Source organism: Cinclus cinclus, chromosome 10 (assembly GCF_963662255.1).
Source record: "Cinclus cinclus chromosome 10, bCinCin1.1, whole genome shotgun sequence".
NCBI classification, from domain to species: Eukaryota; Metazoa; Chordata; class Aves; order Passeriformes; family Cinclidae; genus Cinclus; species Cinclus cinclus.
Window position 1 is genome coordinate 23970106 of NC_085055.1, and position 25785 is coordinate 23995890.

General features: G+C 44.2%; 1 protein-coding gene across 1 annotated transcript in view; it reads right to left on the minus strand.

Annotated features, from left to right (window-relative positions):
• GPC1 (glypican 1) overlaps window positions 1-25785 on the minus strand; it is a 191467-nt gene that overhangs the window by 80350 nt on the left and 85332 nt on the right. Inside the window, exon 2 of the mRNA XM_062499198.1 lies at window positions 13342-13500. Coding sequence (XP_062355182.1) covers window positions 13342-13500 — 159 coding nt within the window. The remainder of the gene's footprint in view (window positions 1-13341; window positions 13501-25785) is intronic.

Sequence of the window (25785 nt, forward strand, 5' to 3'; positions counted from 1 at the left end):
CCTCGCCATCTGTATGTTCATTTAAACATAAGGGAGGCTTTACACTCCACAAGAAGGGCCATGGGACTAGGAACATGTCTATTCATCTTGCAATGAAGAGCAGGGACACCAGGGAAAGAGCTGCTGTACTTCTACTGCTGTTCACTCAGCAGTTGGGTTTGATGAGCTGATTCTCAGGGTGACTTCACCCTTGCTTCACCCGGGCACACTCCCTGAGGCAGCTGTTATCTGGGTGGTGAGGGCAGGCCGACAGCAAGCTTTTCATACTTCATGCTGGCTACCTCCTTCCTCCCTTCCTTTTGAAGAAGCATGAAGCAGGTGCCTAATGACAATCTACTGCAGACACCTCCAGCAGAAGTGTCCCAAACAGCTGCCACGGACACTGCCAGCTCCTCCAGGAGCATTACTGTTCACAGCATTGCTGGCCAAAGGGCTCCCAGCTCTGAGCCTGCACCACCAGCACTCGGGATGAGCCAAGAGAATGATCCCACGGAGCTCAGGAGACTGTGGTGTGCAGCTATGGGCTCGCTACGAGCTCAGTGACTACAGACTCAAATAACAGATCATCGGATCCTGCAAACTCATTTCCCTTAGCTCAACAGCCACTGGCTTCTTCCTCTGTTTTACACACAGCAGACAAGATCTTGTTCTATTTCCTTTGGCCCCAAGAGATAAAATTTATATTTGTTACTGTGTATTTAATTTTCTCAGTTTCTTTCAGAATGATAGTCTGTCACAGCTGTATTCCCTAGTGAAAACCTGAAAATCACTGGGCCATTTCCTAACCCAGTTACATCAACTTATTCAGTGTCAAAACTTGGCTCAGTTTTACAGAGAAGTCTCTTTGGTGAGTCAGCTTCCTAGTAAATCTTCAGAGATGTTAATCCACAGGCAGATTCAGCTCTGGTATGATACATACATGGAGTTTCCCTTGGCTAGGAATAAAACAGAACTGCTTCAGACACACTGAGCATTGGTTGTATAAAATGTCTTGATTAGCATTTCTTGCTTTGTTTTCAGAAATAAAAGGAAATAACAATAGATTCCAAATCTCTTTCTCATTCATAGCCAAAGCTGGTTTGAATAATTAAAGGTAATTGTTAGCTTCTAATAGCTCCACATTTTTCACTACACTTTCCAGAGATGAGAAAAATCCAGACAGAAGAACTACTGAACTGTGAATGTTCACTCAACATTCTCAGCGGGCATCTGAATCTTGTATTTAAGCCAAAACAGTAAGTAATGCAGGCAAGAAGCACAGAGAGCAATTGCTTACGGGTGACCAAAGGTAAGAAAGGTCAAACGTTTATTTCCTATGTTGCTCCTATGCATGCAGTGCCCAGAATCTTTTAATTATATTTCATGGTCCTCTGAACTTGTACAAGGGCATAAAATATATTTATAGCTCACTTAAACTCTTAGCAATGAAACAGCCACCCTACGCAGGACCTCTGCTAATCAACTGAAGACTTTCTGTGCATTAACTTTAAAAATGTAAAAAAGTACTTGTTCCTTCTCCAGCAGAAACGCTTATCACAGTCTAAAGGTAACAACAAAGAAAAGCTATTTTCTTCCTAGGTAACAGTTTGAGCCTGGATCAGTTCACCTGTGATGTTTGAAGTACAATCTCACTGGCAATGCACGTTCATTGAACTGTTAGTATAGCACTGGAAGCTCTCAACCACACTGTACAAACACCAACGAAACAAAGAGATATAATGAAGAGAACACCCCTCTCTAAAGCTTTTCCTGACTAACTGTCATTTTCTCTTTTAGACAACAACAAAAAAGGGGTAATCCAATAAAGAGGTCTCCACTTAACTACACATACCTGATGCAAATTCCTGATAAGTAGACTGAAAAGCTCCCAGTGTAATTATACACCTCACAACAAAACTACCTGGCATCAACCTTCCATGCCAGGAATCTGCTTTGAGTTGAATTTTAGGGAAGAAGATCAGCCAAACACGTTACTTATGTGTGAGGCTGAGATTAAGGAAGGGAGTTGGTGCTTTATGACAGGACCAGCTACCCTTGCTTTTCTTTTTCCCTAGAAGCTGCTGGGCCCTGGCGTGCTGGAGTGGGCAGTGATGGCAGGGAGGGAGCCAGGCTGGCACCTCCTGGTGCAAATGGGGCCTTACACTAGATTTTAAAGACTCCAGTCAAGGCTGGATATAACTGCAAAGCCAAACAGCCCCATACTTAGGGATCTGAGAAAATTCAAGCTGCTGGTGAAACCTTGATTCACCTCCCTGATGTGTGTGCTTTATGATATTATTTTTAATTAGCCTATGAGGAAATTAATAATTATTTCTGAGTGTAGGATTTGGCTGCTGTACAGTAAATAATGCCCCAAGATACCCAATCAGTGGTGATGATTCAGCAGACATAATTTCTCATGTGTCCTGCAAAAGGCAAGGGGCCTGTGAGGAAAAAAAAAAACAGTTAGGATCACATCAGTGAAGAGTAAATATCAATAGTTTATGTGTGTCGGAGAGGGAGGCACAAATTAAAACTGCAAAAAAAATCTCAGTTCTTATCTTTTGCCTGGCTTTTTTGATATGGACTATGGGAACATCCAAATATTCGGTGTTTCTTATCTGTTGATTAGTGTTTCATATCATCAAACAGAAGCTGAACTGTGCCCCAGCTCAGGGGCCTGGTGGTGACAGGTCAGGCACCACCAGGAAGGCAGATGCACTTCTGGGATGGGCTTCACTGTGACCTGCAGCGAGTTCCACACTGCCAGGGGATGAGAGAAAAGCTGGGCTGGCTTAGCTCAGCCATGTCATCTCCAATTTGACTGAAAACTGCATGGCAGACACAAAATGCAGAGGATGACAAATCCTGCAGAAACAAGAACAGTTATGCTCCTTTCAAAGAGCTCCTCAAGCTGGACAAGCCTCAGCTTTGAAACAGCCATGTTTTTTCAGAGCTGTGGCAAATGCATGCTGACATGTAAAAATACAGGTCGTATTTGTCATGGGTACTACCAACTGCACAGCTCTCCTGCTCACCTGCAGGTGTGAAGGAGAAGGATCAGTCTCTGCTCCAGCCAAAGCAGTCAGCAGTAAAGGTGGAGGAGCCCTACCTCTCTCATTATTACCTGTGAGCCAGAACTAGAGAGCAGATACAGACAAGTCCTTATTTAGAGTGAACCAAGACAAACAGGATGCTCCACTTTACCCTCAGATGTCACAAATAAAGCACAAAGCCAGTAAATTGAGGCTATACATTATTCTTGGCTATTTCCATTTTCCATATTTCCTTGCCTTTCTTAAGGACCTGGAGGGCAGGAGCAGAGCCACAGGCATGGATGTGTCCATCAGAAGAGAGCTGAAATCCTGCTCTCAGAAAAGTAAATTCCAGCCATTTCATCTGCAAGAAGTTTACTACATGGTACCACACAACACTTTTACTGGCATTCATTACTCCTTGAGGACTAATTGATTCATTTTTAGCAGCTTTAAAACAAGGCTCAATTTTACAAGGGAATCACTCTACTGCTGGGGCTGTAAGAAGCTGCTCAATTATCTCCAGAACACTAAAAGCTGAATCCAGACTCAATACTCAAACTGTAACAAACATCATCTCCCCAAGCCTTGATTAACCCACGGGCTGATCCCCAGCTCACAGCTGTCTCAGGTTTTAGGAGGGAGGCTGGGAGTACTGATGTTTATTTTATCACTGCCACACAGCTCGGGAACCTGCAGAGCAGAGAGTCACCACTGGCTACATTTCTTACTAAACACTACTGGAAATGAAAACCAAAAGACTTAATCACCCCATACTCTCAGAAAGGCTGCTCCTCCTTTTTGTATCTGATGTCTCCTTCGTTTGGAGCTTAGTTCTGTTTAAGAGCAGCTGGAGACCCAAAATTTAGCATTCACATTCAACTAGATATTTAGATAAGCATTCCAGAGTCAAATTAACAAGCTTATTACCTCATGACATGTAAAAATACTGTAATATTCATTCCCAGCAACACCTACAAAAGAACACAGCAATTCCTCTCAACTGAAATACCTCCATCTACACACACACACACACACACACACATGCACACACACACACATGCACACACACACACACACATATTCCTTTATATGACCCTCTGCCTTTATCAGCATCTCCAAGTCACTGACTTTAAATGAATTCACAACCTTAACTGTACTGCTTTGAAAAATACATAGCAGGTACAATGAACAATGTGAACAATGAACAGCTTGGAGATGCAGCTAAGACAAAGGGAAACAAACGTTACAGCAGTACATGCAAAAATAAAACTGGGTAATCAATAACAAGGTACTTCAGAGAGAAAAAATGAATCCTTTTATTTTCTGTACTAATGAACAGCCTCGCTGTTACTCTTCTGGCCTCGGGGTGAAGAGTATGCTGATGTTACCCCTTGGTCAGCAGGAATCACTGCTGAACAATGTCAAACAACTTCCTGCAAAGGGTAGATCCTGCTGGGAAAGCAGTGGATTAGAAGGAGTATTACTAAAGACAAATCTTTAAAATCCCTGATAGAAGCTGGGTTTTCTGATTTCTATTTTTCTTTGCAGTGAAACAAACTCAGCTCATTGGTGTCTTGGCCAAATCTACAGGTTTAATGAGAATGTCTCAACACCACCTGGTTTCCTCAGAAGTAGCTCTGAACTGCTGGGTAAAATGAGAGTTTTCTTTCCCTCTATCATAGTTAATTTCAGAAAATACAAGAAATTGAATCAAGATACCCCAACACTGCCTGGACAGGAAGTGAAGCACTGGGAAAAGCTCTGCACACATTACACCCTTTTAACTGTGCTTTTAAATGCAAGAAGCTGTGCTGGCCTGAAGGGAGAAAATAAAATAAGAATAGGAAGGGGGAGGAGAAGTGAATAGTTCACATCCTTAAGCAGCTATAGAAAATACAAAGGTGAAATGATCATCAACTGAAGGTATTCAGTCTCTTTCTACCACAAAAAAGGCTTATCTTTGAGTCTCCCTGCAGACAATCAATTCTCAGCCTGTTTTTCATAGGTAGACATCACCTTCAAGCTCTTACTAGCACTACTGGTACTCATATTACACTCTGAAAAAGCAGATCAACTCCTCTAATCACAACAGGTTACCCAACACCAAAAAACTCTTATACACTTGCTCCCTCATGATTTGGATCATTACCTCCACTTCAGAAGGGGTCTTCTAGGGCACAGAAAAACCACAAATACCAGTGAGCAGAAAGCAATTAGAGCCAGTGCCTATTCCCTCTTGGGTTGGGGTGCTGAGAACAGATGCCTGGGTAGATTTTGGCTGATGAACCTCTGTAAGAATGACATGATGCCTTTTGCTGTCTTACCAGAAGAGGAGCACTGTTTGATGAGACTAGAGACTTGTGGTACTCCTGCACCTCACTTTACATTCAGGGACTTGAGCTCTGTTCCTATCTCTAGCACAAACCTATGGTATGACCTTCCAGTCATCTCTTCCCTCCATAATCCACTTCTTCAAACCAGGTATTTGTTTGTTTGTTTATTTTTGTTTTCAAACAAAGTCATTGGACCGTATGTTGATGCTCAGACAGGCAGGATGGCCTGCAGTGCATTACATCAGTTCTTGGCTCTATGGATGTGCTGCTTCAATGGCAATAATTAATAAAGCAGAATCAACAGTTTGCTGCAAGCATTTCTGGTGAGAGAGAACAAAGTACTTTTATCATCTCAAATGAGAACAGCTACTGTTATTATTTGAAGTACTCAAAATAACCCAAGCTCCTATGTCAGGACATGCCACATTTTTCAGTAGCTTATTTTCCAGCTTACTATGTTGGCTGATCTCTAGGTGGGAACAGCATCATGTTGTTGGAGCCCCTCATGCTCCCAAATATTCACAGCACCTGGCTTGGAACAGAGATGGAATTCTTGGCAAACATCAAGTTGGAGCAAAAATATCCCCTCAGGAGCTGATTCAGAGCACCTACACTTCTTTGCAACAAAAGCAGCCCAGGAAATACTATTATTTTCCTCTTAGGAGAAACAGAAAGGGATCAGAAAGGTGAAGGGTGAGAACTGCTTCATGTGAAGCCAGTAAACCAGCTGGAAAATGGCTGAGCATAAAGTGGCTCAAGATACAGCCTCTTCTGCAGAGAAACCTCAGCGATTCATCCCTGCCCTGAGTTCCCTCCAGCCATCTGGGAGTAGGGCTCTGCAGCCACTGAAGACAACACCAGCACCTGTGATAAAAGTTAGGCTGCTTGGCTCCTTACTCTGTGAAATCAGAGGCTTTCAAAGAGATTCATGCACTGTGCCCTGAATGTTAAAATAAACTCTGCCAACACTTTCTTCTGAAATTACTATCTGGGCATCACTAATTTCTTGCAAAATATGCCTGTGTTATCCCGTATCTTGGAAGAGCAGGTGCTTTCTTTTATGTCCCCAAACAGATGCACATTTCACTGTTCTCTGAGCACTCAGAGGCAGCTTTTTTTGAGTGTGTGACAAAGCATGGTGACAGTGGCTGAAACCGAGATACCTGATGTACCTTTTCCACCACACCTAACTTTTACAGGGATGAAGCACCTCATCTCTTGGGGTGTGCAGGCCCTTGCAGGAGGCACCCCAGTACAGTGCTCTTATCCCAGCCACCCCAGCATTTTGTTCTCTTTTCTTTCAATAAAAGAGAATATTGTGCCTATGCCATCTGTTAAGCAAAGTGCTGCACGTACATTGCAATGTACCCTGCAGCACAGAACAGAGCCTTCCAGATTAAATGTGAAGAGAAGTGGCTCTAAGGAGACAGAAAACTCCAGGTGCTGGAGCTGTTACAGGTGAGCCTAAGTGTTTGCTTCCCCCAGGCAGTGACCTGTCAGGATTAATCTTGTCAGCCCAGGAATGTGCCTCTGTAGACACCACACCCCATTCCAGGAACCCATAAATACCAAATGAGATGCTCAGCACCACACACAAAAGCATCTCCTTTCTTCTGACCACCACTGTTGGGGAATGACAGCCTGGCTAGCATCAATCCTGTCTTGTGCTGGGCTTTATTTAAGGTGGTTCCTTGTGAGGAGCAAGATAGGAAGTGAGCATGGGTGTTTGCTGCTTTTCTCCTATGGACATCTCCAAGGGAACCCCCTTATTTGTTTCTCTCTCCTGGTTCCACCTGAGACCGCTTTTTTATTTCAGCTTAAAGGAGTCTGTACTGTCCCCAAACCAACCCTAATGGAAGAAGTCCATGGGAGCCAGAGGAATCATCTTTGATGGCCTCTAAATCCTTTAGATCATGAATCCCAGAGGTAAAGCTGTAGGACAAATGGGCTTCTTCTGAATGATGCTGCCCAAACACTGTGCAGAAAGAGGCACAAAACAATGGTATTTTCAGTAGTGCAATTTTACCAAAAAGGTTGCCCCTGGCCTGTCAGAAAAATGCAGTGCAGGTGATGAATACTCAGTGAAAGAGATTCATTCCCAGGTTTCTTTTCCTCCTAATTCTTTGTCATGTCACTAGAAAAAATGATCAAACATCTAACTCAGTCTCCCTGACTCTACCAGATTTTTTTTCAGGAGCTAAAATGTTCTAGTGCCATTCATTCTTTTCCATTTGGAAAAAATGCCCACGTACAGACACTGTTTCATAGTAGATGTTCAGCTGGGAGATAGCAGGCAGCCAATGCAAGATTGATGTTAGGAAAGACAAACCTGAAGTGAGCTATGGAAGCCATCCCATGTCCCCAGCACACATCCAGAGGGACAGTTGAGCCTGCTGTCCCATCTGCCCAATGCTGCGAGTCCTGCTGCCTCCCATCTGCCCAATGCCCCAGAGATCAGAGCTCTCCCACAGTGTTGAGCCCATGGCCAAGGCCACCAACTGAGCCACACACCACAATTTCAGGGCAGGGCCCTGTCTGGGGAGTCACCACAAGAAAGAGTGCTCCCAGGAAATTAGGGGTCTCTGGATCAGAAGCAATACATTTGAAGTTCTAATTCAAATTCCTGGCCCTAGGGAGCAGCCAGCGCTGATGCCAGGGGCAGTGGGAAGCAGACAGCTCACAGAACATAGCCTGTGATTGCTGGAGCACCTCTGCTCACTCCGCAAGTAGTCCCTTCCACAACCTCTGAAACAAAGGAATTCATTCCTAAACACAGTGGCATTTCCACATTTTAAGGCATAACCAGTCCCTTCTTCCCCATTTCTACATAAACAGTATCTTTTAGACAGCACCTCACCAAACCATGCGATGCCTTCTAGAAACAGCCACAGCAGAGAGCAGTGGCAGCACAACACTGCAAGTGTGGAGCAGTGCTTTTGGGACAACACATTTGGGGACACAGGAACTGCAGCCCTTCTGGCCCAGGTAACCCTTGCTTAGATCTTGTGCCAAACGTTTTCTGCACAGAGAAGACCTGTATCTCTCAGAATACATCTTTTGGTGCATGGGCCACCAAATTCAGGTACTTTGAAATTTCAGGTCATCGGAGCTTGGTTCATGTTCTCATCAACTGAGAAAATGCCAGCAAAATTCAGATTCAGGTCTGGATTTTGTAGTCTAGGTTTAAAGCCATCAGGGTAGAAAAGAGCTCTGCCTGTTGGGCTTACTCCACAACCTCCTGATCAGCTTCCCTCAGCATTTATAGTGTATATGAATGTAAATAAAAATATTTATATATGCCTCTCTCCAACAATGCTTTTAGGGGCTGCAGCTCTAGGTACTGAGGGTTATATAACTCAGTTCCTCTGACAAAGACGCATTTGGTTGAACTTTAAACAAGGGACCTTTAGAAATCTGTAAAATTTTAACCATCGGTGTGTAACAGCTTCTAGTACGTTTCCCACCTTGTAACATTTAAAACAATGATTCATCTTCATAAGAAATATGTAACTGTCTGAAACTAACTCTCAAGTGATGTTAATTATCTTCATGGTCTGTGTTTCTGTATGCAGTTTCCAGCTACCAAGACTGGACATTATGAAAGCTTTTACATGACATCAGCTTCCAAATGACCAGCCAGTTATAAAACACAAAATTTTTAATCTGCATTTGACTGTCACAGCTTAAAAACCACAGATTTTATGAGAGCTACAAATCTTCTTTAGACTGTGGAGTGTGGACTAAAAGCCAAGGATTTTTTTTTGGCTTGTTGATATTTCCTGAAAACATGAAACAATTCTAAAAGGACAGATTTCCTGGCTCACAGCTAAAGGTCAGCAGTCACACAGGGACTGTTTGCTAAGTGCACCAAAAGGAAAGATTGGCACAACATTGCAGTATTATTAAAAAGTGATTTAAGTAGGGAAAAAGGAAGAAAACAGAGAGACAGACAAGGACTAGACTCTCAACAACTGAGCTTTCACAAAGATTAGAAAAACAGCCTTGTTCCTTGCTGCTTGCAGCCCCTCACTGTCACTCCCAAGCACCACTTACTGTTGCTCCCTCTTTCCACCTCTCTGCAGCCATCCCTGACTGCACTGCCTTGGAAAGGGACTGCTCTGACCAGGCACCACAAATCACTTCTAGAACCTTTCCTGCACAGAAGTTTTTCCAGGCTCATTTCTGCAACAGATTATGGTAGTACAAGTTTAATTTATATTGGGAAGGACAGGAGTTCGGAATTCCCATGACTGTGAGCAACACTGACATGCAGTTGTGTGATATGCAAAAAAAAAGCTTATTTTCTGCAGGAATCTCCCCCTGACATGAGCAATGTTTGTATCTCACTCTCAGCACAACTGAAGAGCCAAAGTCCTGTTCTGCAGCTGTCAGGGGGGGGGCACATGCAGCTCACATCTGTGTCCTGAACCACTGTGTAGACAAAGCTCCTTGTCAATGTACTTAATTTGGTAATAATATAACTTCCCCATTCACTGACAAGACACCAGTTTGAAAAGAGGTACATTCAATGTTGGAAGCACCTTTAAAACAGTATTTAGTACCAGTCTCAACAGAGGCTGTACCCCAGCTCCCTTTAAGACCCCCAGCTTGTTTTTATTTTTATTATTCATATTTTTCTTTCTAAATATAGGCCATATACAATTTTTCAGGCAAATAAATGCCAACCAAAACCAATCTAGCAGCCTCTAGTAGGTCTCTGCTACAGGCTGTGCTCCCAGGTAGCTGCATTTCCCTCATCTGACCAAGAGCCCTGGGCCATCAGAATTATCAAAGAATTTGTGCCTTTGATCCTGCTAATGAAATACCTCTACTCTGACCACAACATCCTCCCTAGCACTGAGTTATCAAAAGCATATGCTCTTATCATTCATGGTCTGTGCTTCTGGCTCTTTTTCTATTTTTTGAATTTAAACCAATCAGTTGTAGAACAAAATGCTACTTTTTCAGTTAAAAAGTCAACAGCAAGCCTATGACCACATGTATAGCTAGCAACTATACATGTTTCAAGCTATACATGTCCCGAAATTTTGCTAACTACAGTAACATAAAGGAAAACAACAAATGTGCTGGTAAGCAGCTAAGCAATGCTGTAGGCTGTTTAAATTTAGCCCTGGCAGATCCTGGAGGAAGGGCATCTCAGAAGCCATGTGTCCTCTACCAAGCAGAGAGAGCACTCAGACTGCAGGACCCTATCCCATACATCTCACTTTTGAATACATGGCTATACCTATTGCACATCATCTGTATCTCACACATGCATTTTCTCTAAAAGTACTTTGTTATCAGATAAGGGACACTCAGCTGTCAGACGCAAAATGACCCCAAAAGCAGTCAAGGAGTCTGAAACAACAGTGTCTGTAATTCCTTGCAACAACACAAAGCTGCAGCTCAGAGCAGAGGCATGCTGACAACTCAGGGCTTTACATACCACAACCTGCAAGGATAAATTATTCTCCAAAGCAAAACGTTGACCACAAGCATGAAGAACGTTACTTCAGAGGCAGATTGCTGTAGCCTTGCTATTTTCTATCTGGAGCTCGGGGAATTTACAAGTAGAGACTACTGCCATGATCAGCAGTGAGATTACAGGGACAAGATTTGCTGTGATGAATCCAAAAATAAGACAGCTCCAGGCCTAAAGTTCGTGTGCCACACCTGCTAGCAGAGAACATATGAATAATCTGATCTTCAGGCTACAAATCCTTTGAGAAAGGGTTGGACAACCCCATCCAGTGGAGCCCCTCTAAATCCTCCTAAGGCCAAATGAAATCACTAATGAGAAGAAAAGCTGTTCATTGATAGCTCTGCAACCCCAAAAGCTGCACTCCAAGCTGCTGCTGAGGAAATCCTACAAACGCACGTATCTGGTGCCAGCAAGACTAGAACTCATCAATTTGACATTAAAAAGCTCCTTTATTGAACAGCTCTAAGCAGCACTACCTGCAAAAAGTCTTTTTAACTGTGAGATTAATAACATTTACTGGAAGCTAGGGCAGTTTCTGTGGCACTGTTTCAGGAGCTGAGGAGATCCCATTGCCCCATGCCCAGAACTCCCTAAATTTCTAACCATTTATACAGTAGCTAAAGAAAAAAATAGTACTATCTAAAGGTAAAATCATGGTTGAAACTGAGACACAGTATAATGATTTTTTTAAATAATGTCTTGCATAAATTATAAACTCTGTATTGATTGCAAGGGTAGTTAAGCAGACTAAAAGGGTATAATGGGAGCAGGAGACATCTTCCTGGCCTGTGGGCTCAAGTGAGGTTGTTCCTACTACAGAACACCAGTGATCTGTGCATTATGGTCTGTTAAAGTAATACTTTGCTTATTGAACACTTACTTTGTTTGATACTTAAAATAAACTTCTGTATGTACCACAGAAATACAGCTCTATCTCTGCAAAATACTGGGGAATAAAACCAAAATAAAATCAAATACTGGTGAATAAAAACAAACTGACATCTCAACACAAGCATCCCCCTTTTTACATGCGTGGTTTTGCTTACTATTACTCTTATGGCTGTTATTATTATTATTAATCCACCAAAACATCACAATTAAGACTAAACCAGTTCTTCACTAGGAAATTTCTGCTTGTTAGTATAATCCTCAAAGCTTCCATCAAATTTTGCACTCTCTTACACGACAGATGCAGAACTCTGCTCTTTTGAGTGGTTGTGGTGAAAATAAAGAGCAGATATAGCAGCCAGTGCTGTGACAGGGAGTGGAGAGAGAGGGTGACAAGCACTAACCCCTGAGAATGGCTGGATTTCAGAGCTTGGGGATTGTGCTCAGGAGCAGCTACGTCAGGTCCCATTCAGACACCAGTCTGAGCAACCACTGTTGACAGGCTCTTTTAAAAATCCTGACTGTCACCTTTTAAGGCAGGTGAAAATCAATTAATTTTGAGCTTATAAAGGAATGCCTTTGCTGTGGCCAACCTTGGCCACACACACAATGCCTTTTACAGAGATGCACTGCCTTTTCTTCCTATTTAGTGTAAAAGCACTTCATCTTGGCTATAAGCCTGAAGGTCAGGCTTATTTCTTTAGATCTATTATTTACTACTTGAATTTCCAGTTCCACCTTTCTGGTTATTACAGCTTCTTTCCCAGACTCCTTTTCACAGTAACTCCATATGATGATGGTTGATAAAGTTAGGAGGGCCGTGATTCTAAATGTCTGACCTTCTTCAAAATCTGATAATGGATACAGTTTCTGAATCACAGGTCATCTCAATTTTGCCAGTAAACCCTTTATTTCCAGCGGCCTTCAGACCTCCAGGCTTACTGTGCACTGCAAAATGGATTTTTCAGGGAACAATAAAAGTAAGAGAGCCATCCTTAGCCTTTGCTTTGCACATTAGGAGGGATATTGGACTTTGGAGAGAATGTTTGTCCACAACATTTTAAATGCACCACATCTCTAAGAGCTTCCCTGCTCTGTAACATTTCCTGATGTTTGTATGAAGCTGAGAGCTATAAGCATCCAAACTGAACTAACCTCCTTTTCACTTGCAACCTACATGGAAAGGGCAACAAAAATTCCATGTCTCCTTAAACTCTCCCCACCTACTGAGAGCTATCCAGTCACCTTTACCATATTGTTCAACTTACAGTTCAAGGCACAGTGCCAGGTTTTACATCACTGGCTCAAATGCTACTCTACTGTGATAGGAGCTGATTACAGCATGCCTGTCAAAGCTGTGTCAGTGCCAAGGCACACCAGTATGTGCCAGCCTCCTCCAGTGGCTGCTCTGAAATGGAGACCTCAAAATGCCTTGGTCTTACAGAAACACTGCCAGACGTACAATTCCTACAATTCCAGCAGGTCAATGCTTCACACAAACTCTTGAGGGAGACGCAGAGCAATGCGTGTCAAACACCAACCCTTGGCTCCAACAGTGCCTGGAAAACTAAGCAGTGACTGGATCCTGAGCAGAGGGAACCAGGCAGGTTTTACTTACTGTCAAAGCTTCTGTGCTGTGCTGTTAGGGTTGCCTGCACAGAGCGACCAGCCTCTTTCATCATGGCTTCAAATTCACTTCGACTTTTGTTTGCAAAGTTCTCCTCCATCTCACTGGTGCAGCAGGTGTAGCCTTGTGGACAGATTCGCAGGTGCTCCCCTAAAATGAGAGAAAATGCATTTTAATGGCCAGGTCTGGAAAAGGGAGGATTTCACGCCGGACAATCCCAGCTTAAAAACATCCCAGCTTCATGGTAGCCTGGATCTCATCAGGTCTTTCTGTCAAACTGACCACCTAATTTGAGCTCTTCTGCTTTAATACAGTGGTTGGTGTCAATGCAGACACAAATTTTCTCACTTTTGATTGTGAGGGAAGAAAAAGCAAAGGAGAAAAAAGTCATATATGGGGCAAGGAGAAGGGAAATACACGTGTCTCCTGCTCAAAGTCTGTCTTAGAATCCATCTCTGCCTAGAATCCCAGAAGACATGGAAATCTGATAAAATGACAGCTGTATTCATTAGACTTAACATGTATATTAGCACAGCTGTTTGAAACTGCTTTGTCAAGAAACAAAGAAACAACTCCAAAGTGCTCCCTGCCTTACCAAATCCATCCTGAGAATGCATTTCCTTAACCTGAGAGGAGAGGCTAGTGAGAAGTTTTTAAGAGACAGAGATGTGATGAATGTCAGTGGAATTTGGGTGGCTAATTCTTCTCCTCCACAGGTATTAAAATTTTCAGTGAAAAATTTATCTCCCAGAAAGAGACAAGACCACCCCAAAAACGGTTGCTATGACAATCACTGATTGAATATACCCTTTGATATAAGGAAAAACAGGATAGGTAAAAGGACTCAGCAGTCAAATTGAAGAATTCTCCAGTATGGAGCTTCTCCTTCCTTCTGTAATTTCTTTACTGTGGAGAAACAAGTGCTCACACAGGCAGAGTCAGCAACATTTTAGAAATAATTGTTCAAGTTTCTTACGAGTACTTACAAAGACATATCCACCTGCAAACACATCCTATGTTTCTTCTTACCCAAACAATGAAAATTCATTTGAATGAAATATTTATTTTAACAAATGAAATAAAATACCCCTCTTTCTCCAAGCATATTCAGAGATAAACCAACTACCAAGCCATTACCACGTTTAAGATAATTTGATTGGGATTGCCAGTGATTTTGCTGGTACTTTTACAGGACTGCTGTGGACTGCTGTCTTAATGTCATAGCTGAGCCTAAACATCTTAAAAATTCTGTTTTATCTTGTATGTCTCAACAGCTTCAAATCCTGAACCTGCACAGTCTCCAGAGTTGCCCATTTAAGTCCTTAGCTATTTCCAGTGTAAAGCTCTTAGCAAATGGGTGGTAAAGGGTCTCTGAAACTGGGCCTGTGCCCTACCCTTGAGAAAGATATCTCAGCAGCCTAGAGCAACTGGAGTATTTCATAGTTGATGTATTTTAGGCAGAAGCCATTCAGGATAAGTTTGCATTTTGCTGGTCCTTGGATTCCTGCTCACAGATGAGTTTTCCAAGGGCAGGCTCACCCCCCACCCTTGAACAACCTCTGCAGGGTGGGCCTGACCTCGGAAAACAGGTTACCACGGGCACCTGCACTGCCAGTCTATGTGATGGGAACTGCTGCTCACCAGCTTCTGTAGGAGGGTAACTCCCACCTTCAGCCTTGTGTTGTGTTGCCAGAGGAGAGGAGTGTCAGGGACGGGTGTCCTGGGGGCTTCCCGTCCCCCTTGGGACCCGCTCTCTGTCCCCACGAGTGCCCAGGCACCTTGCCAAAGCAGGAAAAAACAGCAACTTGTTTCAATATAAAAACTCAGAGTCAAATATAAGTATCACGTGGCTCCATGCCTGCCACACCAAATGCAAGCTCAGTTCCAGGGCTTGCCTGAGCCTCTCCTTCCCTCACAAAGGAGATTGTTCCGAGTCATTCCCTGGGCTCCTTTCTGTAGAGCTGCGTTGATCTGTACAGCGTCAGGGCTGCTGACATGTGACAGACAGGCAGGAAAAGGGAGCTGTAATTTTTTGACAATACATGGCTTTGATTCCTGTCAAGGCAAATTAATTTTATTTTCTTCTCCGGCCTTTTCCATCCCATTTCTGCTGCCATGGGATTTCCAGCAAGGACAGAAGTTTTGTGGACAGCAGTTTCACTGTGGGATGCATCCTTCCATGCGGCCTTTGACGCCCTCAGGAAAAAGCCAGGCCTTTACAGGGCCTGGCCTCTCTGAAAAGCCAGTCAGCAAAGAAATAGATCCCAAGGAATCCCAGCAGTTTCCAAAAGCATCTTTACCACCTCAGTTGATGGAAAGTTTTGCTGCCGAGGCCCTGGTCATGCTCAGAAGCCTTGCACTCAACAACACGAGCACTGCTGCCTTTTCCTCTGGGTGCCACTGCCCATTACCAGAGCTGGCAGGCTCGGCCAAAGCCCCCAACACCTGCTGGAGTTTGCTCCAGTACAAGTGTAGAGGATCATGGCTTAATGCATGGGGAAACCCCTTCAGTAGTAGCGAGTAAAAAAATCACCCCCAGAATCCTCCAGTTCCAGTATGTTCATCATTGCCAGAAAGTTCTCTGCTTCCCTTGTTATCACTGGTTCCTTTTTCCTGCAATAATTTTAATATTCCTAATCGCCCTTCTTTATTGGACCCCCTCCCTAAACTCCACTCTAATTCCTCCCCTCCTCCAAGTTTATAAATACCCCTGACATGCCCTGACACCTGCTTTTGTCCACTTGCCCTCGTGCATGGAACCAGCCTTCCTGTAACATCTTTCCCAGTTTGTCCAGTACAAACTGTTCGGTTTGCTGGTTGTTATTTTCTAGTGCAAAAGTTTTTTAGTTCCCGAGCAATCGGGTCAGATTGTCTTTCTGCATAAAATCAACGAGTTCAGTGTAGTCTCAGGCCCTGATAGCCGGGCTAGGAAGGACTGGAGTCTTCAAACAGCCCTCTACAAATGCCCTGTTTTGGGAAACCGAGTCAAATCAGTGAGAACCCTGGGGGTCTCCAATCTCCCGGCCTGCTGCCAGCAATCTCCCAGCCTGCTGCCTGAAACTGGGAGAGCAAGCATGGCTATCCCTGCAAGGAGACATCAAAGCTGCCCTTCAGGCTTTAGAAACCAAGGGGGAAAGTGTGGGGATTGACCCCAGGAGGAGAGGAGGGGAGGAAGAGCCCCGTGCCTGAGCTCCCCGATGGACACTGAGGAGCAGCAGCGGTGAAGGTGTGCTAATGAACATAGGACATGTCCAGACAAATGCTCCGAGCTCCCAGCCCTGGTGAGGCACAGCATGTTTGGGCAGGATGGCTCCAACCCCGCCGTGACAGCACACCCTCCACACAACCCAGGGGAGGGGGACAGGGGAAAGACAGGCAGAGAGTAGGGGGAAAGACACACCCACAGCTAAAATTGGTTATTTTTACACACAAATCTGAGAATTGAATATAGAATTGTTTCCGTTCTTGAACTCAGAGCAGTTTCAATCCCTTTTGAAGCAGCATTTATCTTAGAGTTCTGCAGGTGTTTGTAAGGTACTCAGCAGGTGTTTGTGTGGTGCTCAGCACCACTGCACTCTATCTCAGTGGGAAGCAAAGTTTTCATCATTTATCTCTGTAACTCAGACTCAGCACACACAGAACAGTCTTACAGCACTGTGAATACACTTTGCTTTCTTTGCTTTTTAACCTGATCCACCCTGGAAACATTCACTATAATTATTTAACCTTTTTCTATTGATTCCAAAATAAATGTGCTCCAGACCATATTTTGGTTCTCCTTATATTTCAAAGTCCCTTTGTTTGCCAACTTGCCTTTGTCCTATTGCTGAAGCTTGCTCTATAAATATCTCTGGGTTCACTTGGCAGGAGACATCTGCAGAAACCTACAGAGAGCCAGAGGTGTTTTTCAAGGAGTAAATCTCCACGGTACAGCGTGTGATCTCTCCCCACTGCTGTGCCACACAAGTTCTCCCTGTGTACAGCTGACCTGTTGCTCACCACTTGCTGGACAGCACGTGCTCCCACCCCTGGAAGAGCTTTGCAGAAAGCAGAAAGGCAGCACAGGGAGGGCTGCTCAAATCTCCTTGAAGATGACGGATATGCTTCCAGCAACCCAGGACAGGTCTGGGTCAGGCCCAAAGAAAAATGCACCATCCCAAGTCTGTAGTTGAAATCCAGCCATCTCTCCTCAGCCCTAGACTTCCACCCCACCCCTGAGCACATCTGGCAGTGGAGCATGGAGGTGCCCTGGCTGCACTGGCTCAGGTAACACCAGCTCTGTGCTGCCCTATGAACCCTGGATTTAAGACACATTTATAAGTAAAAGAAGATGCACTTTGAGATGCTCTGAAAACAATCGGCTTGCCCAAGCCTTTCACAGTCACAATGTGAGGTTCAATCCGGGTCTCTGGGGAAGAGAGTTCTCCTGCAAAAGCTGCTGAAGCTGGGGTGGGATGTAACCCACTGACTGCACGGTCCCTTGGAAACAGGGCAGAGCAGGCATGAAAACAGCATCAAGCAAGTATCTCATTTATGATTAACTGCCCTGGAATGGAAAGGAATAGGCAGGAGGCTGATGACAAAGAGAACATCCCACTGCATAGCTACAGGCTTGGCTTGTCTTTGAAACAACCTCTCAAGCTGGCTAGGTTAGAAGATAATTTTGGCTATCAAATTCATTACTGCACTTCAGAGTGCTGAACATTAAATCACTTGACCACTTTCCACCCAGGGATGGAGTTATGCTCAGGGTCCCTGCAGGTGAATAGCCCTGCCCACAGCCACCACTACTAGGAACTGAGACAGGGCTCAGCTCCCTGCATTCTCCTGCCATGTGTTTCAGCCTCACTGCCCTGCCCACACGGGCTCCCTGGGCTGCCTGCCACGGGCTGTGTGCTGAAACACACAGGAGCTCAGCTAGCTGTGCCCAGGAAAGCTCTCCAGCTGCTCACTGCTCCTGCCTTCCACCCCACCAGCAGGCTCTGGAAACGAGACAGAAGGGCAGTCCCAGGGGTGTAAAAAGCAGTACTGAGAGAACAGTCCTTGGCTCCTTTAACCATGTAAACAGGGCTATTCCTATCCCTCTCACAGGATGTTGGAGATTGAATTAATTACAATATTTGCAGAAGGTTTGGGGTTATGTGGCTGTGTTAAGAGTATCTAAATGCAAATTATTACAAAATCATTCCTCCCAGAGGTTAATTTATTTCAGGCTGTGATAAATCCATCATAATTCTTCCCTCATATTTGTAACCCTCCTCCCACTTGCTCTCCAAACTGTTCCAACAGCTCATTTCATGCTCCTAGCCTCAGTCCAGCCCCCCATGCCAGGAACAACTCCAGCCCAAGCTCCCTCTTTGGGGGTTTCTGGGTGGACACGCCTCAATCAGGTTTGCTGAAGTGCAAGGCATGCCAGGCATGGCAAGGAGGTAAGGGCACAGCCCCTGGCCAGAGAGCCTGAGAGAACCTGGCAGCTGAGGAGCTCCAGTCCTCTCCTACTGTCCTTGGTGGGCACTACAGTTCTGTTGGCCTCTCCCTCTTCACACCTAAATCCCATCCAGACTAATGAGCATCACAGCCAGGAACTGAGGACAAAACAGTGTAGTTTAGAATATGGGCATCCTGGCATCCTGGCATCCTGGCATCCTGGCATCCTTCCTTCCTTCCTTCCTTCCTTTTTTCTTTCTCTTTTTTTTTAACCATGTCAGAGTGTCTACAGCTGATGCAAAATAAGCCTGGAGGCAACACAGATGTTAAAAATACCTTGTAAAGAGGTGGTGCATTGAAAGTAAATCCCTTTCCTTACGCCTCCCAGCTTTTCCTGCTTCAAGTGTTCCTGTCCCCACTCATCTTCAAATATATATCTTTACAGAGAACACAGTGTGGCACATGTTTATAAGTAGCTGACACAGCCAGCACTAGTGCCATGATGGTACCTTGAATCCCCGTCTTGCCACAGATAACTCCTAAGAGGAAACAGGGGCACCCAAAAACATTTGGATTAGGAGATAGCCCTGGCTGACCAGCCTTGGAAGAGCTCTTCATGCACTTTTGAGTGAAAACCATCCTCTGGCAAGCTGTACCAAACACCTACACCCTGTAACACCCATGTAAGATGTATAGCTCACCTCCCTTAGTAGCTGCTACCATCAAACTGAACCAGAGACCAGACAATTAAGCAGAATGAAAATCAGATATTTTACCATATTGCAAAGGCAGATGTTAGCTGTGCAGCCTATTTCTTTGATTTGCAGTCAGCTGTTGGCAAAATAGGATATCTTCTATTTTCTGGTTATGTATTACGAGCATCATCATTTTGGCTTCAGTTTGCACATAATGTCAGGGGGAGTCACAGCAGGCCTGAATATCAAGTATCGTACAGCAGACGCTGTGATCAAAATGCACTGAACCATGTTCTCCTTGGTCTAAGTGATACAGTAGGCTGAGGACAGGCAAGGTGGGGCAGGGCTCTGGGCTGGCCCAGAAAGCAGGGGAAGAATATGTTCATGAGGAGGAATTGTGTCCAAATGAAGTCCTTGTTTTCCTGCACTTCCTAGGAAGATGCACTCTCAGGATGAGAAGCAGAGGTGGCAGGGTGCAGCCAGAAACCAGCCCTGCCATGGACTCAGGGACATCTCGGATGAGCTGGCCTGGGAGCTAATGCAGCAAGGTGGAGAGGAGAGTCACAGGGAAGCTGTCTGCTTCACCAGCACCCTGCAGGAACCACTCAAGGACCTCAGCTTCTGCTATGTGGCAAGACCCAGGCTAATCTCAGGCCATCACAGAGCAGTGTCACAGCTGACACGTGAGCAGCAGTGCAGAAGAGGCAGGGGCTCCCTCACCACTGCATCCATGCTGGCAACCCCACACACATCCCTGCTGCCTCCTGGCCTCAGTAAGGAGAGAGGGACAATCTCTGGCACAATCCTATCTCTTTGCTGCTGCTGAGTAGCAAATTATCTCAGGGGACTGATAACAAGGGCATGAAGTCTTTTCAAGCTGCACACCACAGGTCTGGATTTGTCCTGTGTCAGCAGCTTTTGTACTGCCTTGCCATCTGAAGGCTGATCAAATAGCTTGTGCTATCTGAGATGAACTAACGTTTTCATTCCAGATAAAGAAAACAAGCACTGTGTTCCACATCAGTGATAAAAACAGCAAACTGGAAAAAAAAAACCTGGAGAATATGCTTGTTCTGATAAAGCAATGCACACGTTTAAGATGGGACAATAGCAAAACACTGAACACTTGTTCCCACAGTTCATCATTCAGACCAGGATTATACCAACAGGAGTGAACAACCAAGAGCAGATAATCCATAAGATTTGTTCTTTCCACTCTTATCTTTCTACTCCTACTAGGATTTAATAAACTATCAAAATGCTGTTAACCAAATAAGACAACTTAATCTGGCTACAGCACGAAGTTGGCTCCCTACCAGGTTAGTGCTGTTCTGTAATTGCATTACAGTGAAAACCTGACACAGTGAATAAATACAGGTAATTCTGAGAAATGTCACAACTGGCACCTCGAGCAAAAACCCACTGATGGATGGGAGGACTTTGGGACTTCCCCACTAGTAGTGACACAGGCTGCTGAAACTGGGAGCCTGGCAGGAGCATGTGGAGAAGGCTGAACAGCAATTTCCTTTGTATTTGCTCTGTTCATGTGTCAAAATACTTCAGGCTCCGAGACTGTCAGCTCAGTGTCAAGCACACACACACTGGAAGTGTCGCATCAATTTGTTTAATCCTAGACCCTGATGTCAGAGGAATTTATAAGGCAGGCAAAAATGGGCAAAAAAAGTTAATTAACAGAGGAGAAAGAGCCACCTTCATGGCCTGGAAAAATACTAAGTACAGATTAGATAAGAGTGCCTTCAGAAACGACAGTCCACAAATCCTAATGTCATCTGTGTATGTTACAGTGGCAAACTGCCCAGAGGAAGGGAACAGAGAAAATGTCACAAGTGCTGACAACAGATTTGATTCTTAGTGAAAACCTCTGCATGAAAGCACTTCACCCACGCATTGCTCCTTTGGGTTTTGGGAGTGTCTTTCTGAAGGAAACAGAATACCCCTTCCCATCACTCCGCTCCCCTAGTTTCTCTCAGGACCTGCCTTTAGCTACATGGGCCAGACTCTGCCTCTGAGCTGTGCACACAGCAGGAATCAGCAGAGGGTGAAACGATCCAAGCCTGTATTTAAGGACTGAGTAGGAAATGCTTTATGATTTGCAGTACAGAATATCTTTTTCAGCGGTTGAGAGAGGAACGAAAGAACAGGGGCCAAATCCACATGTAGCACAAGCAGCAAAAGACCTCCAGCTAGCAGAACTGACTGAACACACTGAATCCAACACTCCCCAGATCCTCTTCTGGGCACTGGACACACAGTGGGAGTGCTTCTGAGCAGGACCGCCACAGGAGATGATCCATTATGAAAGGCTTCAACTGGGAGCTGGGACATGGGCTACAATTAACACTCTCCAAGTAAATCAATCCTGAAAGAAGCCTTCAGTTCAAACTAGACCAGTTGCAAGAATCATGGAGAAACACACAGGAAGTGCACTTCTGTACTCTTTCCTATCCCCTTCCCCAAAAACCAGAAAACTTTTAAAAGGCACGGGAATAATTATCTCGTCTCTTCACATAACACTTGTGGAGATGTATTGAAGTTTGTTGCAATCCATCACTATCAGCTTCTTTCAGAGGTGTCCTGAGCACATCAGTTTCTCACCACATGTTTGGTTCTGTTTTTTCTTCTTGGAACAGAGTCTTTTTATCCTCTGCTGCAATCTAAAATAAGATCAAACTGGAAACCTATCACTCTTATCAGATGCAGATTCACTGCAGGCTTCAGAACAACATAAATATGTTATTACATAAGAGGCAAAGCAATTCATTAAGCACTCTTTTTTACTAGCTTCTTCTCAGAAAAATATCTATTGGAGAAACTGTCAGTCCTTCCTCATGCCCTGCCCGTAGGATCAGACTGCAAAAGGAATCCGGGTAGTAAACTAAGGACTAAAGATGTAGTTCACACTAAGAAGTTTAAGAGCTGAAGGCCTTTGGTTTATTGTTCATCAGAAACCCCCATACTTTGGGGCAATAATTAATATAATCCATGTCAGGAACTTGAGGAAGGGACAAAACCAAAAGGCTTTTCCAGTTCACCTGCCAAAGCTCTGCAAAGAAAATAGTGGTACTGCAAATGGGGCTGGTTTCAGATAGAGACCAAAGAGTTTCAGCAAGCTTGTAAAACCATTGCTCAAGAATAGGGAGTGCTCATGGCTGGTCCCAATCATTTCAGTGCAAAGAACAAACCTGTATTAACCTCTCATGGAGAAGTCAGCAAACAGAGAATATTTCCTTTCAACCCCAGCAAAACTCCAGCAGTTGATGCTGGTGTGAAAACCATGAAAATCATCTCTCTGGGTTTCAGCTGCATGCTCAGCCCTGGGCTCCTGGAAGGCACCTCCTGCTCCTTATCCCTCTGCCACCCTTGCAGCACACTGGGATGAGCAGGATGTACCATAGCAGAGAAGCAGGCTGCACAGGGCACAGGCCACTGCTGCCAGCGCACCCTGATGAGCCCCACTCCTGGCTGCCAGCTCACCCACATGAGGTGCTCTGTGCACACAAGGAGGGTCTTGCTCTCTGGCAACAAAAAATCTCCCAAGGGAAAATCAGGAAACTGAAAAAAACCTCAATCACTCTGTCTGCTGGTAAGGATGAAAATGACTCCTGAATTTGCAAAAAACCTTATTTTAAGTAGTTATTAAACAAAGTTTTTGGACCTGAATCTGATTCTGAGAGCTTGCAAAACCAAAATATCTATGCCTAAAAATTTAAGAAATTAGGTTTAATGAAGCTCATTAACCTGAAATTCCACAGATGTGTGTACACTTACGGAAGGTAAAAATAAAAATATGCACGTCTGAGTTGTCTAAACCCCACAAATTCAAGATAATCCTTTTTTAGATTTCTGTAAAACATTAAGAGACTTAACCTAAGAAGAGTTGTTGACTTATACCACAAATTAGAAGTGCTTATACTTCCTCTAAAACTTTTCACTGTATGTGTTGGCAGGGATGTGGGAAGGTGCAGGAATGGAGGGGCAAGTTCTGGTTGCTGCGGGCTTTTTCACTTTGCAACTCGAAGCTTTTTTCAGTCCCAGAATTGCTTGGCTCTCCTTCAGCTATTGCTTTGCTTTAATTGTCTCATGAATGTTTTGGCCGGCAGCAAAAGTGCCGAACTGTGGAGCCCTTCCCTACAATTTAAGGCACCATGAAAGCAAACGGCAAATATGGGGTCATCCTGTGGGAACATGAAATTGCAGACTTCCAGTTTGACAGGATGGATGCAGCTGATGTAGAACTGGGATGGACAAGTAGCAGCATCCAGGCTGGAGTCTGTGGAAGCTGCTGTGTGAGAGATCTGCAGCAGAAGGAATTCAATATGCTGCCTTTTCCTTCTGGTTGCAGACGCACACAAGTGAAACCTGTGCCATTGCTCTTCTTTTTATTCCTCCATCTGATCTTCCAAAAGCAGATTACAGAGAGCTGCCTGTAAACCTGAAGATGCAAAGGACATCCCTAGGGACCTCCTCTTCTGCCCTTAAAATTAATACATGGGTATGAGGAGATAAGGACATCAGCCTGGTCCTGCCAGAACTGCTTCATGAACAGATCTTTATTTCCACAAACATCAAACCACCATATTTCACCACTACACAGAGGGGTGGATCCAGAGGGCCAGGTTTAAACTGGGATGAACATTTAAAACTCCCAACACCCTGCTAGATCTCAGTGTGACTTACAGTGCATATGCCCAAAATTTTACCAGAGAAATGTATTTTAGGCAACTTCTGTTTGAAAACTTAATGGAAGTGTAGCTATTCTCCCCTGAGCGTCAGGAACAGATGACTAAGAAATGTTGCCAGTATCTGTCTTTCAGTGAGATTAGTGTTGGGTTTATGTGGTATCCTATTTATAACTTTGACAAACAGCTCAACCAATCATTTCATACTTAATCATAGCTGTCTGCCCAGTTCCCTTCAGAGAAAAGCTTTTCAAAAACTATGTGCCAACACACTATGAACAAAAAGAAGCAAACCACAGTCAAGAAAAAAAAAAAAGATCTTTCTCCCCAAACCAGCAACAGCTATACAGAAAGCAGGTCTTGGTAAATCGTAAGGCGTAATTAGAGCATCATTATTCATGGGACTGCACAGTTATAGTTAGTCAGTGTTCCCACTGTAAACCCCTATTTTCATAGAGGTTTGCAGCTCAGCTGCAAGGAATTAGTCTGTGATGCAATTTGGCAGTAGAAGTTTTAGAGCAAGGATTATTTTTTTTTAAAACCGTTTAAAGATCTTTTTTTCTCCTCCCACTTTCAATTCCCATCTCACTTCTGAGGCTGTAGCAGTACTTATGAAAGAAACAAAAAACACTTCTGTGTGCTGTTTGATGTTTGGTTTCTGTGAATGTCTCTGTGTGGTTAATGAGACCAAAAATACCAATTTAGCAGGGAGTCTTAAAAACTTGTAGTTTGATTCCTGTAACAGTTACAACTCAACTTTCCTCCGGATGTATCCATGAACATTTGTATCTACACTGTTAACTTAATGCATTAGGGGACCTTGACATCCTGAGTAAACCTGCATACCCATCTAATGCCAAAGATGGCTTTACATTTCATAGGATAGAGCTGTAAGATTTCTTTACATCTTTTTGCTTTGAAAGAACATTTTCCAGGGATTATAAGAGATTACTTTTTGCTGGACTCAACCCTAAGCCCTATGTTCGCCCGCCTGTTTCCTCCTTGCCTGACACTTCCATTAGGGCTCACATTTCAGCATGAACAAAAAGCATGGTGGAGACCACTTATAGGAATCATGAGGAAGAGAAAGGGACAGGAGAAGCATCCCTGTAGGATATTTTATCCCAGACGAAATTAAACAGAACATTTCACAGCATTTTCAGCTACTCAAGAAAAACAGACTGCTGCTTGCATCTGTAAGAACATCAGAGGAATGCATGTACTCTTTTCCAACTAGCTTGGCTGAAGCATCCTGGGGGTTTAGCATGCCTGGGCATGAATGAGATTTGCTTTCACACATATGGACCTCACTCCAGAAAGGTACAGAAGCCTCTGGGCACCATGCCTGGTTGTCATTGCATGCCACAAGCAGAGTGAGAAGGAACTGCCTCAAGTGCAGTCCCAGCTCAGAGTGGGGCAGGAGCTACACAGCTTGAAAAAACGAGTGTTAAAACCATGAGCTGGAAGACTTACAAGCCTCTGTCTGCAACTGGATCACTGTGAATGGCCTGAGTGTTCATAGCAATATCTCTGGTGCACAGTTTCTAAAGAACAGAGTAGTTCTCTAAAGAACAGACTAGTTTATCTAGGCAATTTGATTTTCTTGTGAAACA